The 19,343-nt window shown below is 44.0% G+C and overlaps 1 protein-coding gene across 1 annotated transcript; it reads left to right on the top strand.

Moving 5' to 3' along the window:
• The first annotated feature begins 2,370 nt into the window (after positions 1-2,370).
• zbtb7b (zinc finger and BTB domain containing 7B) lies at positions 2,371-18,056 on the top strand. The gene is made up of 3 exons (XM_061081639.1): positions 2,371-2,413; positions 15,983-17,064; positions 17,178-18,056. The coding sequence occupies exons 2-3, from the start codon at positions 15,989-15,991 to the stop codon at positions 17,809-17,811; spliced, it is 1,710 nt and encodes a 569-aa protein (XP_060937622.1). The 5' UTR covers positions 2,371-2,413; positions 15,983-15,988; the 3' UTR covers positions 17,812-18,056.
• Positions 18,057-19,343: the final 1,287 nt, after the last annotated feature.

The raw sequence follows: 19,343 nt of genomic DNA, 5'->3' as shown, positions 1-19,343 counted from the left end.
GCTCAGGTGGGAGGGCGACGCGTCACGACAGGTGTCTCCCCGCCGCGGAGCTCAGGTGCCGGCTTCACCTGGCTGCTCCACCCGCTTCACCTGGCTGCTCCACCCGCAGCCACGGGGGGTGGCACGGGGGGGGGTTTAGGTGTATTTGCCATGACAGCACCGGCTGGTCTCTCAGCAGCACACAGCCTCCTTCCTCCCTCCCTCCCTCCCTCCTTCCCTCACCCCCTCCCTCCCGGTTCTGATCGGGGTCACGGGAGGACTCCTCCACGTCACGGGTGTTCGGTAACTCCGGTCGACGTTTTGTTCCTCCCGCGTAATAAAACCATGGCTCGCTCTGGTGCTGTGGTGGTTTCTAATGGAACGTTGGCTGCTGGGGTCTCTTTACTGGAAGCAGGTGCCTGCAGCGGCCAGGTGAGCGGAGCCGGGGTGGGGGGGGGGGGGGGTGGAGCAGGGGTCGGCGGGTGCGTTCCTGGAGCCTCGGCTGCTAATTATAGCCGAGAACACCGACTGACATCCAAAACTCACCTGCTCTCACGCACGGTGCGCGGTGCATGCTGGACCTTTAGCCTCCTGCAGCCCGAACGACCTCCTCAGTGGTCTGTTAATCATCATCATCATCATCATCTTCACCATCATCATCATCCTCCTCCCCGCGGCGCACCCAGTGTTTTATTTTAATCCTGCCACCATCCCATGTTGCACTGGGACGTGCTCGGGCTGTAATGTTAGGTTAAGGCCTCTGCCTGGTTGTGTGTGTGTGTGTGCGTGTGGGGTGGGTGTGTGTGTCAGTGGGCTTGTGTGTGTGTGTGTGTGTGCGTGGATCTTTGTGTAGCTGACTCGCCCCTCTGACAGACCGGCCTAACAAGCTCTACTGGCTTGAGGTTGGTTTCCCTGTCTTAGGCTCAGCCTTTTCGGTTAAATATTTAGGCGTCCATGCAGGTAATTAATTCCTTTATACCTTCTGGGCTCAGGTGTTGTCAAAGTGTTTTGTGTGTGTGTGTTGGTTTGTTTTCTGGCTCACCTCTCAGGCTCACAGGTCTGGAGTGGAGTGACTGAAGGGAGGAGAAGTCCCCTTGAGTCCCTTTTGGATTCCTGTTTTTGTTTCACTCTCTTATTCCCACTACACACACACACACCAGCATCATGTGAGTGGACATCTCCAGCTCTCGTGTCCTGGGACGGTCTCCTCACACGCGGATGAGCCGTCAGGGTTTTCAACTAAATTCTTAATGGCAGCTCTGTTTGGCCTAACTTTGTCTGCAACATAATTAGACATCTGTGCTTTATCCCCTGTTCACGCTGTCCTGGCATGACCCCTCCACCCTGCCCTCCTCCACCCTGCCCTGCTCTCCATACAGGCCTGGCTTGTTCTTATTGTGATCTCTTCTCTCTTATTCCCTCTGATACTCCATCGCGGGCCATGTATCTTTGATCTGAATCTGCAGACACATGGGTATTTTCACATTTACCTGTATTTCTTTGTGAGCTTTGGAATTCATGAAAGATTCACCTATGTATAACATGGTAGCGATCAGTTGTTATCTTGCGAGGTGTGTGTGTGTGTGTGTGTGTGTGTGTGTGTGTGTGTGTGTGTGTGTGTGTGTGTGTGTGTGTGTGTGTGTGTGTGTGTGTGTGTGTGTGTGTGTGTGTGTGTGTGTGTGTGTGTGTGTGTGTGTGTGTGTGCACCCGCGCTTTCTCAACCCTACTGTCTGTTGGAGATCTTCTTTTTTCATCAGAAGTGAAATTAGGAAGCGGTCGGTCTCTATCCGCGTCTCTCTCTTTTTCTGTTCTTTTACATAACCCCCACTCCTCCACCTTCTCTTTTCTCCTTTCATATAACCAGCGACTCACTGAGAAGATTTTACTCTTTGAAAACAAATCATTAAAAAAATGGCTTTAATGTCTTTAATGTGAACACAGTCAGATCTCACTTGTGTTGTCAGTTGCATCTTCAACTACAGAGCTACCTATCCCCCAGTTTTAGTGTCCACATGAATATGATAATGTTACATTAATTAAACTTATACAGCTTCCAGCTTTAAAACAAACAGAAACCTGTATTTAACTCATCCACTTCTCCTCTGATCGTCGTTAGAAGTGCCAGCAGAACTTTAAATATTTAAAAATACTTACCAAAAAGAGCAGCATGTATTGTTTGACACTTCTCTCCTCAGATGATGTTTGGGTATGAAACCATTATTAATAAAAGCAATGTTACAAACTTGACTTGAATCAAATGTTTGTGTTTTTTTGTTAAATTGAATGAATTTTTGAAATGCGTCCTTGTGTTTTCCCTCAGGTGTGTGACCTCAGCTGACCTCAGAGCAAAAGAACCAAAGAGGAGGGGGAGAGGAGAGCGAGAGAGGGGGACAGAAAGCAGGCACCCATCTTCTTCTGGGTTTATGGACTGGAGGTAGAAATTTCACACAATATAATTAATATTTCACCACAAATGTCAGGATCAATCCCTCACCTTTTCCAACACACTTTTATTTATACTCTCAACCATGGTTAGCAAAGACTAAAGGCAAAAGTATAGAGCCTCAGTTGGAGGTGGGATGGAAAGGTGGTCCTCGTGAAGAGTGTGGAGACTATAGACCATGAAGTGGGAGTTAAAGACACTCAGTGTTGCTCTTGTGTGTCAACATGAGAAGTAACAGAAAAAAGTTGAGCCAGAACTTCCAGCTCCACACATTTCGCAGATCACGGCGTGACATTTATTGTGAATGTCTGATTGTGGGTTTTTAAAGGCGTGGTGGAGGGAGGAGGTTTTCCAAAGCTATTTGAACACGTACCAAGCGCCAAACTACCCGAGTTATGGCACCTTAACACAGTCACATTGAAAGGTGTGGCAGCATGTCTGCCATCGTAGGGACAAATGAGGACAACAGTTGGACACTGTTGGACAGCCACATTAATGCACGTAAGAAGTGATGGAAACATTTGTGTGAAGAATGGTTGAGAAAAAGACGACTGGTTAGAAACTGCATGAGTTGGGTGTGATTGTCAGTTTTTGGAAAGTTGCAGAATTTCTTGGCTGCAGCCTTTTTAATGCTGACATCAGAAAAGTGTGGTGGAAGGGATTTTCGAAGCTTTTTAAGCATTTGACAAACATTGAAGTTTGAAGCATACTGACGCGTTTAAGATGCTTTTGGTTAAAAGCCCAAGTTTGACTTGTTTGAGCAAACGAGGAAAGTCGGAGCAGACGAAGTGAGATATAAATTTGTGTGATGTTTTTTTAAAAGCATATTTTTCTTGTTTGCCGTAAACCTGTATACGTTAGATTTCTGTTAACTAGCACCCCCTACAGGCACAGACGTGAATCAGAAATACAGTATGCGGTGTTTGACTAGTTGTTTTGCTTGTTGTTATGAACTAAAATATCATAGAGTGGCCAGGTAATTTAAATATGATATATTATATTTATAAATAATTTAGTTACAGCTGCTAATCACACACCCAATAATCTTTACTAAGGTCACACGATAGTTTTATAGCACAGTATATGAAATGTTTTTAAACATGGATTCACATTCACACTAAGTTTGATAAATTCTAAACGACTAAAAACAGACATTCATCAGGCTCAGTCCACTAAACAGATAAACTGTAAATAAAACCTGACTAACTTAATTTTAGTCAAACACTACTAATATGATGTTGTTGTGGGTCAAACCTCACTGACGTGCATGAAGGGTCGGAGGGGAACCTTTTCCAGGGGCGGGGCTTCTTCAAAACATTTCTCGTCCTTGGAAAAACAATATGAGCCGAATAAAGTGGTCAAACATTTAAATATTTTATAGGCAACCTGGAAGTTAACTCCTCTGTGGTTTGATGACTGCAGACGCTCCATAACTGCTATCGGCTTTTTTAAAGACGGCTCGGGAATGATGCCAAAAATAAATGCATGTGTTTGAAACGGGCCGAGGTTATTTATAGGTTTTTATTATATTGGATAATAAGCACAAAGCAGTGCTGCCTTTGTGAAGCTCTGAGGTCTGATTGACAAAAGTATAACAGTACGGACTACATGACACATTACGATCAGCTCAGGCAAACAGTCTCTTAAATGATCAGCAATGAAACACATATTAAAAATGGCTATCTTGATATTATATGATAAAAATAAATACAGGTTCCAGCTTTAAAACACAAACCCGCATTTACTTCTTTATTTTTAATCTGCTGCTGATCATCGTCAGAAGCAACAAGAAAGCGTCCTTTTTGTATTTTTAAATAATTAGAATTTTAGCCCTTAAAAAGTATATATATACATAAATATATATACATATGTATATATATATATTACACACTAGGGATTAAATATGTTCAGATATAGGTCCTAATTATGTTATTGTTCATTTAATGCAACTTCTGTCTCACTTTAAATATATATATATATTTTAATAAAAATATTAGCGTGCTGTGATAAAAGTAAAACTAAGACCTTTGCTCTGTCGTCCTGTTTTGTTTGGTATGGGGTTATGGGTTCTTGTTTTGTTGACTTGGGCAGTTTATATATTTATGAATATTATTTTACAGGACCAATATGAAACTGATAAAACACCCTCGTCCGAATTTATCACAGTCCTCTCGGCTTGGATTATGGATGAGGCTAATTCTCTACCACTTCTTCAACTTATCTTTAATTGTGAGGAAGTGTGAGTAATTCTGAGACTCTGATATTCCTCCATATCTGTCGTACTTTAAGTGTCACTCATTTTGGCCTCAAAAAGTTGCTAATACATTATTAACAATTATTATAAAAGCAACATTGCATAAATTCTCGCATTATAGGAATCAACGTTGTTTGTTAGTGTGAATGTGTTTAGAGTGGGTAAGAAGGTATGATTAATCATGTGACTGTGGCTTTGCTGGAGTGTGACTACCATGTGTCCCTAAACTGGTGGGTTGGGGGGGAAGTGACATTGAGTGGTCTGTCAGATGAGGAACACACGCACACACACACACACACACACACACACACCCATGAACACACCCGCGTACATATAGATCTACGCGTACACAGTTCCAGGAAATGCTTTATTCAGGGCATGTAAGCCCTTATAAATTCCCCCTTTTCAGACGCTGGTCTTTCAGTTTCATACAAAGTGACTGAGTGGGAGGAAGGTGGGGAAAGAGAGAGAGAGAAAAGGTGGGAGTTGAAAGAAGTAAGGGTTTCTCTCTTTGCCCCTTTAAATTCGAGGGTGTCTCAGCCATTTTCTCAGGTGAAACATCGATTACGAGAAAATCTCCCAATGTTGTTTTGATTTGCGGCTCATTGTTACCAAGAGCAAACTTATAATCGGTAACTCAGTTTTATGACAGAGAGTCTCCTTTACTGTAAAAGGCATCACGTTGGCCTTTGACCTCTGGCAAACGCAGCGTTTTTCGCCATATAAGGTGGATGTTTCTCCACATTGAGGCACAGGGGTGACACACAGTGTCTCTAATCCAGTCTGCCGCTACTACAGTTGAGTTTTGCCACCACTCGATCTGTGTCAATAGGGGAAGTCATGTATCTGCCATTTCCTCTTTTCAGTCATGAGATTGTGTCGCATTTGACAGCCCTCCCTCGCTCTCGACCACCAGCACCACAGCCCACGCCACCCAGCATTAGCCAGTCAGCAGGGGTCCGTGACTCTTCTTCTTCTTCTTCTTGTAAAGAGTCCTAGAAGAAAGAAAGACTTGAGAAAAAGCTACAGGCGGACGGAGTGATCATGATTCAGCTCTTCTTGTAACCCTGCAATTGGTTCTGTACATATTGAGTGGGCGGTTATCATAAATAAGTACAGTGAGGCAACACTTCAGGGAAAGTGAGAGCAAACACCCAAACAGAAGCAGGCAGCGGGACTAAGTGATGCCGAAACCGACCCCCTTTCACATGTGCTGTTCACAGGGGAAGCACAGCTGCAAATGGAGGCTTTTATTCCTAAAGCCTGCAGACCATCCCCTTTGGACAAAACAGCGTCTCGTTTGTTCATGTTTAAGAAAAAACAAACATGATTATTGTTGCAGAAAGGGCACATGACACATCATATAGATCATGTTCTAAATCCTCAAAAAACAAAATTGGCCTCTCATCATTCAGACTGTGAAGGAGAAAAGAAAACGTCATTTTAACCTGGTCTGTCGTTGTCATTTATTGTGCTCACACACTTGTCTGGATCCAGATGTATTGCGTAGCAGTGGGTGACGCAGTTGTGCACCAGTGAGCAGGATCACAAGTTCCTCACTGAAGTTACTCTGAACTTGGATGGATTGTAGTTCCAGTAAAGCGACAGCCTTAACCCTCCCTTTCTCATTGTCATTGATTCATCAAGAAGGTGACACATCTTTCACTCATGTCCTCCCCTTATCGTTTTCTATCTCGTCGCTACAACAGCCGACTTTTCTTTGTTCTGTTTTTTTGCCTGTTTGCTATGTGTCAGTTTGTCTTCCATTTATCTCTCTATCTCTTCTAGTGGTCGACCATCTTCACTGAGCACAGGAAGAGGAAACTGATCAGGATCAGTACGTTTTGCGACATTTGTGTGTGTGTGTGTGTGTGTGTCCAGCGCTTTTGCAATGTCTTCCTCTAAAATGGTCAGTTGTGTAGGAGAGCATCAGTTGTTGAGACCCTCCCAGTGATGTGGAAACTCGGTGTAATCAACGCACTCACTCGCGCGCACACACACACACACACACGCGCATCGTTTCACTACATGAACACACACTGATATACTGTAAAAAATCATACTATTGATATACATAATTTCTTTCACGTCTTCCTCAGACTCTTGCAGAAAATCCATCTTACCTCCTCACCTGAGGGGCAATTGAGGAGAAGAAAGAAACATCAAATATGTTGTTGAGTTGACGGTTTAGCCTGACATACTTTTTTTTTTTTAAGCTTATGGTTTGCTTGAGTTTTTCATCTTTACAACCTTTTTTCGGTCCACAGCTTGTGGTGTTCTTGTGAGCTGATAAGTGTTTTGTCTGACTTTGGTGAATAAGAGAACAATGTGGGGGTAGTTCAACCAATACACACTCACACATTTGCATATACACAATCTTATATAAGTATTTGTGAAGGTTTGAAAAAACTGTTACATTAATTGACAGACAGAATATAGAAAATAACAATATATAGTCATTTATGCCTTGCCACTTTTTACATGATGCTTGTACAAATGAAATACTGCCCATGTAATATTGCCTTACACATGTAAATAACAATTTAAAAAGAAACAGTGCAGCTAAATATTTTAGTTTCAGGTTTGTAATGGACAAAAGGCTCCATTTCATAGCTTCAACAAAATAATAATATTGCAATCAGAATCAGAAGGTATTTATTGACAAGTAGGTTTACACCTACCTGGAATTTGCTCTGGTTGTGCATACAATGAACATAGAAACATAAAAACCCAATAAATACACCACACATAAGAAAAACAATAATAATAACAAAAAACAATATATATTTACTCACTATTAACTTCTTATTTACTCACTTTTTCTAATATTTATACAAAGTAATATTTATTGAGACATAAACATATCTATATAAAAATATATAAAAGATAAAAAAAGTGAAGTAAAAAGTGAAATGCAAAATTGTCATTGTCATCTTTGCGCAGTTTCTTGAAGGCGTCTGAAAGTGGCCTCTGTCTCATAATGAACATCCTACTGTCCCTGCTGAAAATAATCTCTAATGTAAAACATGGAGTTATTACAAAGTTAATGTGCAAACCACTCATTTGGTTGATTCTCAACTTGACGCCTCATAAAAAGCTGCAAACTGGAGGTCGACTGAGCCCTTGTTTACTGCGCTTGGTGCTCTGCTCCACGATGACACCTACACACTTCATTTGCGACATGTAAAAACATCCCCGCTGAGTTTCAACAGTGCTGACAAATTACAATGTGCTTTCACTGCAATGAAACGTTTTGTGTCATTTGCTGTAGTACAAAGTTTCATTCCCTCCTGGCGTATTAATTGATGCAGGGTGCAGTATGTGATTCCACGCCCACGCACCTTGTCACCCCAGCGTTCACACACACATGCACAGTTGTGTGTGTTGGGGATAGAAAGTGCTGACCAGATAAGGAGCTTGGAGAGAGGGAGAGTAAAGTGTGAAACCACTCCGTCAGCAGGCCTTCTCTCTCACGTCTGTGTGTGTGTGTTCTCCATCTTAGGCTGAAACTCCCTTTTGGTGATGCTAATGATAGAGGTGGCTTCTACCACAGACATCTGCACGCACGCACACACACACACATGCACACCTGCAAGGACTCTTGCTACTTCCTGTGGCTGCGTGCATGTGTTAACCTCTTGCTTGATCGCTCCGTTTATCTCCCAGTTGTCATGACACGGCTCCTCTCCCTCCTCTCTCCCTCTGTCTCCCCCCTTCCTCTCCCCCTGTAACACAACTCTCTCGACTCTTGTTTCATGTCTCCTCGCTAACACAGATTGTTTGAGGCCGGGACTAGATTTTCCTGTCTTCACCTCCCCTCTTCACTGCTTTATCTCCCAGTGTATCTCTACACCCACACCCCATTCACTCACTCGCACACTCAGGCTCTCTCATGTGTTTCCTCCCCCATGTCCTACTGTTTCTTATGTGATTTCTAAGAACGTGTGTGTTTTTAGAAAACATACCTCCCTCATTTTCCTTTTGTTGTCTCATCTCAAATCTCAGAGCGTTTTCCTCTTTCCAACCTCAGATTGATTTATTTTCCTGCTCTGTCTGTGGCAAACACAGCAGACAAATCACACCTTACACTCATTTCAGAAACTTAAATAAGCACCAAGGTGTTGTTTTGTCATTCTTCTATAGTGAATTCATTTGGTGTTAGTTTTAGTAATACATTTCTGAGTAATTGTGATATGGTTCTTCATAATTAAAATCTTTAAAAAATAATTAGCTTAATGTTCTACAAAAAACTTCAAGAGTCTTAAATAATTAATTTATCTTCCAAACTCAAAATTCTAAAAACTGTATTCATCCCTCAATGGGCATTTTGAGTAAAGTAAATTTAAATGCGTTAAAAAATACATAAAATTAAACACATACATTTTGTGTTTTCCTTTTATTAAAGGCTGCAATAATATTCTATTTTATTCTACAATTATTTCTACCTGAGTAAAATGATAAATGATATCTTAGAATTTTATTTAGTGCAAAAGTCCATTGAACAGTGACTTACTGGCATGATGTCCTCATATGTACATTATTAGCTGTACAGATTCAAGGAAAGACACATTTTCTTTACATTGTTTTATTGTAAAGAAAATGAGGGCCCAGCTCATACATGTGCACCCAAATGTCTCATGTGACATGCGTTGATAAGCCGATAATCCTGCAGCAGATTCACGCTGGTGTTCAGGTCTGGCATGCAAATGGGTTGCTCTTATAGCTCACTGTGGTGTGGGAGGGCGAGGGGATAAGGGCCTCCGCTCTGCCAGCCAAATGAATAATGTAATGTGTTCTAGGAACTAAGACCACAGTGTGCACATGCGTACACCAACACACGCACACACACTCCCACTTAAACACACACACACCATAATGGCCCAGTTACAGTAAGGACAGAGGAGGAGTTGGGTGTTGGGGCTTCCTTGAATCAAAGACTTCTGCTGAGTAACACCAGCTGACTTCTCTCTTTCTCTCCTTTTTTTTTTGTCATTCCTCCTGACTCCAGAGTTGGCAGAGGGGCAGTTGTTCTAATTATCATGATGGTGTCTCAAGTCTTTGACAAATTCAAATGCTGATTCAAATTCTCCCCGGTCGCATCTGTTTTTATATCTGGTGGTGGGATGCAAATGTTGAGTCTGAAGGGAACTGTTGGGACGCGGAGCTGCTGGAGCTTGTGTTTCGCTGCCCGGAGGAGATGAGACGTGTTATTGGAAGACGTGTCGGTTCAGTGTGGAGCCAGGATTTGTGTGTAGTTTTGACCATAGTAATGGTTGTGAAGGTGTTTGCACTCAGATGCTCCTGTGAGGGCGCTCTGCTGGTCTGAAAGCAGCAGCTTGGGTTTGGCAGATGTGCGTGTGTAGTGTGTGGTGTGTGGTGTGTGCACTCTCATCTCCTCTCATGCTTCCTCCTCCTCCTCTTCTCTTCCTCAGCGATGTGTCCCAGTATCACACTCCCCTCACTACCCCCCCAAATAAGAGAGGGGGGACATCTTTGTCTTTCTTAACCTTTTAAAACTCGTCTGTCACAGAGAAGAAGAGTAGTGAGAGGAAGACGAGTGTGTGGAGGAGAAACGGTACGAACTTGAAACTTGTTTTCCAAATGTTTGTCTGCTTTGTATTTGTTAGCATCATCATTTGTTTTGCTTCAGTTATGAATATCAACTTGATTTTGTCTGAATGACACGTGGGTTTGTGTGTGTGTGTGTGTGTTTGTGTGTGTGTGTGTTTCATTGACTGTACAGAAAGGACATCTGTTCCTTATTTCTGAGCATTTTTAGCATAGAAACTATTTTTTGAGTTGCCACCTGTTTAGAAAATTGTCCAATAAGGGCCATTACACAAAATAATTTTGGCACAAAAACATGTAAAATTGTTGCAAAAGTTTGTTAAGTCTACTTTTAAATTTCCATTCCTTACCTTTTCCATTTAATTTTAATTTCTGACTTTGTTAATGTATTGGAATTATCCATATTCCTGTCCTTCAGTGATTTAGTGTGTACTGAGAAACAACACATGCAGTGAACCATACATGCTCACATTTACTTACATACACGTACAGGCACTTCGGAAAATATCTGACATCAGAATTCATAAACGCATTTCTCCTTCTCCCTCTCAGCCACACTTTTCTGTGAACAGTCTAAAGTCATATTTTCCCCCTTAGCGCTGGAGCCTGATATAATTGAGCTGGACTGGGAAAACTTACAACCTTTAACGGAAAATAAGAGCCATAAAAATAATACGAACAGCTCTGGTTCCAGTCGTCACATGCTCTCAGTGTGTGCAGTGGGATTCTGTGATACAGACGTTGGATGGATACCATAACCTGCTTTTAGGAAGGAGAATAAATCTTTGTTGTGCAGGTTTGGTCAGTCCTACAGCTGTCACTTTCCTGGCCTGCTCACATAAAGTCTTTTTTTAGGAGTCAAACTAATTCATGGAACTTTTGCTGGACAGTAACGGAGGATTTAAGTTTCCATTTCCTCTTCAGTAAAAACGAATCCTCGCTGTGTTCTCGTCTTAACACGGTTCATTTGGTTTCGGCTTTATTTGAAGACGTCATACAACCTATGGCTTGCGGCGCTCCTGATTAGATTATTAATATATGGCTAAACTATTGAGTAAATAGTGATCGTTAGGCGAGAGGAAGCGCGTTCGCATAACGAAAGCAAGGGACGAGGAAACCGTAGAGTTGCAGAGGAGGTGAATTCCTCCACCGTCGTCATGAAGAGTGGGAGGCGAGAACGAAAAACAACGAACGAGATAAGAGATCTGTCGCTAAAACTTCATTTGGATCGTCCACCTACAGAGAGTTTAAAGAGTATTTATAGATTTAACGATTCAACTGTTGGGCCAACTGTCAACCTCACCCTTCAAGTGGTTGAGTAATTGTTGGTCTAATATTTGCATATAAATTGTTGAAGATTAGATTAATGACTTGTACACAGAGTGAAATGAATACAAGGCTTTCCTCTGTAAACGCTCTGTAGTTGGACTTTCCAGATAAAGTTTAACTGAACTGTAAAAAGGATAATATCTTGACATCTGTCCCATCAAAAGTACATTTAAATTCACTTTATCCAGATTTTTATTTCTCTCACCTTTTTGACCCAAATTGTACACACTCCTAAATAACAGACCCCTACACATGACACATTTTCTTCCAATCAATAGTTTTTGTGTAATCTTGATTTCAAACAAACACATGAGCTCATACGTCTGCCAAGGACCAACAGTCCACTTCAATTCAAAGTTCACATACTCATAGAAATCCGTTCCTTAAATGTGCCTGACTTTTTTCAACATTCATCGAATTATTCTGCCGGAAAACTGAGAAAATGTTCCGGTCTCGCAATGAAAGTGAGAGAATAATTCCTGGATCAGCACCAAACTTTAACGGAGCCTTCCCAGACCCACACATTATTCTTTCACTAATTTTTGTAAAAATACTTTTTGTTGTTTTTGTGCAATCTAGTTCAAAATCAAACAAACAAACTGACAGGGGTGAAAACACAAACTCCTTCAGGTGAGAAAGTGAATAGATAGCATATTTATAAGTTAAAACACTTTTCATGAAGTGTAAGTTGTTTTTAAAATGAAGTGACATTAAACAACACATCTAAAAGCAAACAGGGATTTGAGTGATTTGACTATAAGGCATTGAACCTGAATAAACCTAAAATGACACCCACTCTGGTTAATGGTACAGTTTAACATGTGCATGTGAACTAACATTATATAACTAACTAGTGTTTCAGTGGGCCCTATACATCTACTATCTGTGGTATCTTCCTGTGGGCTCTTTGTTATGAGAATGTGTTGTAAGATTCAGCAACTTATGCAGGTGACATGTCCTTGGTTAGCAACAAAAAACAGAAACAAGTTGAAAAGGAAGGAGAGGGGGGTTTAAGAACAGTGTCTGTGTGTGTATGTATGTGTGTGTGTGTGTGTGTGTGTTTTTGCGTGTGTGTGTGTGTGCGCGCACGTCAGGATGTGTCAGTATTATGTGACTCACAAACAGACAGAAAACTGATGGGAATCATTGTAACTTCTTTGCAATCTTATTATTTTCCGAACACGTCTTCGTTCAAAGGCTTATGCCTGAAGTAACTTGCTTCAACCAGCCATGATGTGTGTGTGTGTTTTGTCTTTCCCCCTGTGCCGGATATCGAACATGCGTTGTTGTGTGCTGCGCTGCTTTTTTTTAATCAGATTTGAGTCTTTGTGACTTTTCACTTGTTAACGGCTTTTCAGAAACATGATGATATATTGTTTTTATGCACATAATAATTACTAATAGTAGAGGTCCTGTTTTTTTTTACTATCAAACAGTGAGACTTGAATCTTTTATCACAACTTACAAAGATACAAACTGTACAAAGACAAGGTCAAGTGATGCTTTTAAACTTTGTCCTACACAGATTTAGGGAGTCAGATAATGTTTATCTTTCAACCATGATGTTTCTTCCACAAGAAGTGTTATTATATGATTTTACTGGACATGTGTATTGGATGTAGCGATGCAAATAAGTTATTGTATTTATTGATGAATCTGTATATATAGTTTTTAGTTATGTTTGGTTTCTGAAATGTCAGAAATGCTGGTCACAACCTCCCAAAGCCTGAGGTGACGTCTTCACATGTCATGTTTTGTCCAAAAACCAAAGATATTCAGTAGCAGAGAAACTGAGAATCAGAGTTTGTCTGGCATCTTTGCTTAAAAATTACTTAAAGGATTAATCCATGATCAAAATAGCTGTAGCTGGGATCTATTTCTCAATTCACTAATTATAGTCATTACAGCTCTGGTTTGATGTAAATGAAAAAAATATTTCCACACTTCCACACGTCTCTGTATCAGCAGTCGGCCAATCAAATGTTCTTAACCAATGTCCTCGTTGCCTCAAACAAAGGAGATAGCGCTTATGAAAATACTTTGGCTGGAAAAATAACAGTAAATATCTGTTGTCGGGGCCGTGCTGTTATTCAACCGCAAGCCGTCAGTGACGTTAGTTTCAAAGGAAGAGCTTTGTGCACCTCACCCACTCTGTAGTACGCTGCTGTACCATTTAACTCTCATATTGCACCGACCTTATGTTTGTTCTGGGGTGTACTATGACTCATAATGCCAATATGATTTTGGTTCTTACACAGTTCTTCAACTTTGACATTCTCTGACTAGACTAAAAAAATATTGGTATTTCTGAGGTGTTTTGGTTGCATGCGCCGGTTTCCTGCCTGTCAGGCCCGCTCAACTCACGCTCGGGGGTTTGAAGCTTGAAGGTTATTTATTCTGCATCATCCGCGGTCCGACCATGGCGTGACCCCAGATGCACCCATCCACCTGTTTTGCCGCTTTCTGAGCGGGCAGACGGCGACGAGGCAGAGATCCTGTTTATCGGAAACCGTTTCGGAAAATGGGCCGTTGGGTTTTGGAGAGGGGGGTGCGTAGGCGACCCGGGGGGAGGGGTATCTCTGAACCTGTCTTTGGCGCCGTGCACCCTCTTTTGATACAACAGGAAGGAGAGTGAGTGACAGAATGTGCGAGAGAGGCAGACATCCCGAAGGAGAAACGCTTAACCCCAAGTTCTGACAGAGAGATCAGACGTTTCGAGTTCTGAGCGTTGAAGGAAGTACAAAGAAACAAGAGTGGTTTCCAAACGACCGAGAGGAGGAACGCGAGGGAGAAGAATCTGTTTAGAGCACAGAGCGAAAATATGGAAGCCATGCGGCGCACGCTGCTGACTGTGCGCGTGCCCATAAAGACAGGGAAGGTAGGATCCACATTTACTCATCCTCTGGCTGCATTAGCTCCGTCTCGTTGGATATCGATTGGAGTGGTCGGCAAAGATCAAAAAGTTTGAGCTGCACAAAAGCATTGCCAAGTGTCACAGAAGTGTGAATTTAATTACTTTGACATCTACCTTTTTCTGTTGTTGTATGGGGTGGAGCACGATTGGATGATTTTTTTTATAAATACGTTAGCGTTAAGATCATCACATAACAGGTTAAACCGAACAATGGTGGGTGGGGGGGGAGAGAGCCGCAGACTGGCACGCAATGTGTGTGCATGTGTATTGTGTGTGTGTGCGTGTGTGTTTAATAGGGTGTGTTTTGGAGCAGGTTAGTCAGGTGGATGTGCCATGGCTGCTCCGAGCCCTCTGGGCACCGTGCGAACACTCTTATTGGACGGCCAGGGGGCTGCCAGTTGCTATGGGAGGGAGATGAAGGGGGGGGGGGGTCTAGGGGGTAGGTTGTTTGTGGAAAATCTGGTCTGCTCAGGTGTGTGTGTGTGTGTGCGATATTGTTGAGCAGGTATATTGTGGACAGGGCGAGGTGCGAGCTCAGGGAGCTGAAGCAAGGAGTTGTTGGGTCTTATTACCATCAGGCCTCCTGACGTCAAAGAGACAATTAGAGTTATTGTCTCTTTGACTTATTTGACTCAAAGGACATTTTACCTTTAACCCACTGTGTCACATTCACTCTACAGGTAAATATTGAGCAAAAGTAAATGACAAAAAAGAATTGACAAAAGCTTGAGATTCTTCTCTGCTCTCTTTTTTTTTTTCTTCCTCATTCTTTCACTGGTACCCCCCCACCCCCTCCATCCTCTCGCTGCTTTCACCCACTCTCACCTGTCACTTCCTCCATCACGTCATTCTTCTCTTCCTCCTCCATTAGTCCCTCTCTTTCTTCGCCGGTTATTTTAATCAAACAGCTAATGCTATAAAGGTTTCACGCAGGAATTAACCTACTGCCCCACGGTTGCCACACCTACAGGGCATTGTGTAATCCTGCATTCCTTCCACGTCACTGCCATCGATTTCCTTCTGCCTGTGCCCCTGCTCTGACAATTAGTTCTTCTTCTTCTTCTTGCTTTTGTCTTTTGCCTCTTCCGCCGGCTCTCTGTCCGGTCTCTCTTGCATTCTTCCACTCGTGACCCAGCCCTTGTCTCACTGGCCAAACTTGCAGCCTCCTGATTTAGCAATTGGGAGAGAAAAGTACTGGGGGGGATGAGAAGGGGAGGATAAGGGGAGAGAGTTTGTTGCTAAGCCTGGTTTAAATAGGCCCTCACTTGAAAGAGAAGTCTCTGAGCCAGTCACGCTACTGTACATCTACTTTTGGGACATTGAAGGTTGGCTCGGCTGAAGGGGGAACTCTTCTTCTTCTGAACGGCAGCAGTAGATTAATGCCAATGCTTTTTTAAAGAAAATGAAAACTGATTTCATCCAATGAAAGAGCAGATTTTGACTTGATTCAGGCACCGAAGTGTAACTCACCTGATCTCCTCTCTCTGTCCTGCAGGTGGCGATGTCTCCAGGAGAGGACGGTCTGATCGGGATCCCCTTCCCAGAGCACAGCAATGAGGTCCTGTCCCACCTCAACGACCAGAGGAGGACCGGGCTCCTGTGTGACCTCACGCTGACCTCTCGCGGGGCTCGCTATCCAACCCACCGCTCTGTCATGGCCGCCGTCAGTTTGTACTTCCGTGGGCTGTTCGGGGCGGAGGAGGGGGGCGGCGAGGGCGGAGGAGGGTTCAGCGTTTGCCAGCTGGACTGCGTGGCGCCCGACGCCCTGGACGCCTTGCTGGAGTTCGCCTACACCGCTACGCTGACCGTCCCGAGCTCGGGCATGAGGGACGTGCTGCGTGGGGCTCAGCTCCTGGGCATCACGTGCGTGGCCGACGCCTGCAGAGACATCCTGGGGGAGACGGCGGAGGCGGAGGGGGAGACGGCGGAGGAGCAGAGAGCCCAACACACCGCCCCCAAGAGGATGCCAGAGGACGAGAGGGGCGTAGAGAGATGCTCCCGAAGAAAAAATTACAAAAAGAAAGTGAAAAAAGTTGGTTTGCAACACAACACAGCCTCGGTTCTGATCGCATCACCTGCTTCTCCCGTCTCTCACCCGTCGCCCGCGTCCGACAGCCTCCGCTCGTTCCCCTCCACCCAGCCGCCCTCCCCCGAGCAGGAGGAGCTGAGCCCCAAGTTAGGGCAAAACGGAGGAGACCCCAGGTTGATCAGAGAGCCAGGGAGGGGGGCCACCATGAACGGGGGGCTGCTTCACTGGATGCATGAGCGCCCGCGTGTAGCCCACCCTCCTCCTCCCGTCCCACGATCCATTGATAAGCTGTCGGAGAACGAGGACATGGAAGGTTTTGGCGATGACGGCGTGCTGATGGGAAGCACCTCCACGCCGACATCTGTGGCTGAGCGAGGAGCGTCAGCGTCAGCGGTAGGCGCCGGGAGGAAGAGGAAGTCCCAGACGCCGCAGCAGTGTCCCGTCTGTCAGAAGATCATCCACGGGGCGGGAAAACTGCCCCGGCACATGAGGACACACACCGGAGAGAAACCCTTCCAGTGCTCGGCCTGTGGAGTCCGCTTCACCCGGTAGAGAGAAGTCTTTATATGCACAAAATATACATTTGAAATGTTTCATCATGTGTTACTTATTTTATTCTTACGTTCTTTACTCTTTATCCTCCTGTCTGTCTCTCCTTCAGGAATGATAAGTTGAAGATCCACATGAGAAAACACACAGGCGAGCGCCCCTACCCGTGCCCCCACTGCACCGCCCGGTTTCTACACTCGTACGACCTCAAGAACCACCTGTCCCTCCACAGCGGGGCGCGGCCCTTCGAGTGCCCGCTCTGCCACAAGGCCTTCGCCCGGGAGGACCACCTCCAGCGCCACCGCAAGGGACACAGCTGCCTGGAGCTGCGCACACGCCGGCCCAGGCGTGGTCCGGAGCTGCTGGAGGATGAGAGCGACGGCGGCCGGAGGGAGCACTCCAGCCCTCTGGAGGCGCTGTCCCAGGCCCACTCCTCTGCGTTCCTCCCCAACACGGCCCTGGATGGTGGGAGGGGGTCCAGCCCCGGCCCTTCGCTGCTGTTTCCAGGCGACGTCGAGAGAAGCCGATTCGCCCTTCAGGCTCTGGCCCAGCTCGGGCCTCACAGGGGCCGGCTGGTGGGCTACCCTCAGCTCTTCCTGCGGGGGCTGGATCTGCGAGGGGCCAGAGAGGCGGAGATAGAGGATCCGGGGGGAACCCACTCGCCGGCCGCCTTCCGCGATCAATGGGCAGATGAAGTAGAGGAGGAAATCGGAGATGAGGAAGTTGAGGAGGAGGAGGACGAATAGTGGAAGGAGAGTGTGTGTGTGTCTGTGTGGTAAAGCATCCACAGTAAAAATTTAAAAATTTAAATAAAAATCTCACTCAGGTGGCTGGACTAATGACCTGCTGCTCCTATATAGAGAGCGCTTTAAAGAAAAACTAAGATATTTAAAGAAAATGGAAAACGGGTTTTCAGAGATATTTTAAATGTTTGTCTTCTGGCTATTGGAATTTAATTTCATTTGTCCTTTTAAATTGTATTCCTTGTTTGCTGTTTTATTTGTATGTATTTTAGGTCTGAGCTGTTTCTTTATGATTGGATTTTCTAGCTGGACGTGTGGGTGTGAGTGTGTGTGTGTGTGTGTACTGGGATGCTTTTCACTATGCAAACTAAAATCCAGAGCTGCAACTTGGAGGGATATTTGAAAATGTATATTTTAGTTACAAATATAATGTATTGATTCAGGTGCAATCCAGAACTCGTATCATTCAGATCTCAAGAATGTGTGTGTGTGTGCTCACTGTCCTCTGGTGGTTATCAGTGGAACTGCAGCCTAAATCCAACCTGCACATTATAAGCAATAAGGTTCTTTTTGATCTTTTCTTTCTGATTTTAATTCTGACTCTTTGCTTTGATTTGGTGGTTGAACCAAAAGATTGTAGTTTTGTTTTTCTTAGATCTCAAGTTAACAGGAGAGGAGAGAAGTGATTTGTGGCCAATGTTGGGTTTGAAGAGAAAAATCCTGCCCAACTGTTTTGATCGCCATGAGAAAGATCCGCTTCCATATGTGAGTGTTGCAGAGCGGTAGAGCTCTGTGTTCGATGCCTGACCAAAAGAGACGAAGATTGGATGAATGAGTTGATGCTGATTAAATGTTGAAGACAATTCTTACTTTTCCCAGAGGCTGCGGATTTCAGTCTTCCTATGCACTCCTTACGGTTTCCTTGTTCGGAGGGAAAAAAAAAGTAGAAAAGGGAGCCAGGTGAGGGTATGAATGATCGCTTTCCCCCCTGTCTTCTGTATTTATTTATTTATTGTTATTTATTATGGCTCTTCTGCTGAAACTCTTGCGCGAGAGCAGATCCAGGGTTGGAAACAGATCACGACCCCTTTACTCGACTAAGTCTTACAAGAAGCTGCGTTGCGATATCGATTTTTGGCTCAACATCTCCATATACCTAAACGCCTTTTTTTTACGGGCTGCGTGTCTTCTTTTGGCGATTCTTCCTCAAAAGCGTTCTTTGCACATTTAAGCCTGTCAGGTACTGCAATAACACAGGCACATTCCATCCTCCGTAGAGAGAGAGAGAGAGAGGGAGAGAAGGGAACAGAGCAAACAAAACTTTTTGTAACTGGACCACAAGATGACTTTGCTGTTTGACGTTTCCATGCTTTTCTGTTGTTGAATCAACATGTATAGTACTGTATCATTGCATGGCAGTTCTTATAGATCGGCCACCGCTGTGTCTAAAGGGGCCATTAACTTGTGTTTGTCTATCTTTGACCAAAAACCTTTTTAGTTTCATTACGCTTCTCTGGACCAGTACATTACAGGGT

The sequence above is a fragment of the Limanda limanda genome, chromosome 11 (assembly GCF_963576545.1).
Source record: "Limanda limanda chromosome 11, fLimLim1.1, whole genome shotgun sequence".
Taxonomy (NCBI): domain Eukaryota; kingdom Metazoa; phylum Chordata; class Actinopteri; order Pleuronectiformes; family Pleuronectidae; genus Limanda; species Limanda limanda.
Note: the sequence above shows the minus strand (reverse complement) of the source record. Positions and strands in the feature narration are given on the sequence as shown.

Coding starts and splice junctions, on each gene's coding strand:
- zbtb7b (XM_061081639.1), top strand. CDS start 15,989: ATGTCTCCAGGAGAGGACGGTCTGATCGGGATCCCCTTCCCAGAGCAC. Junction 17,065..17,177: donor TGTGGAGTCCGCTTCACCCG/GTAGAGAGAAGT, acceptor TCTCTCCTTCAG/GAATGATAAGTTGAAGATCC.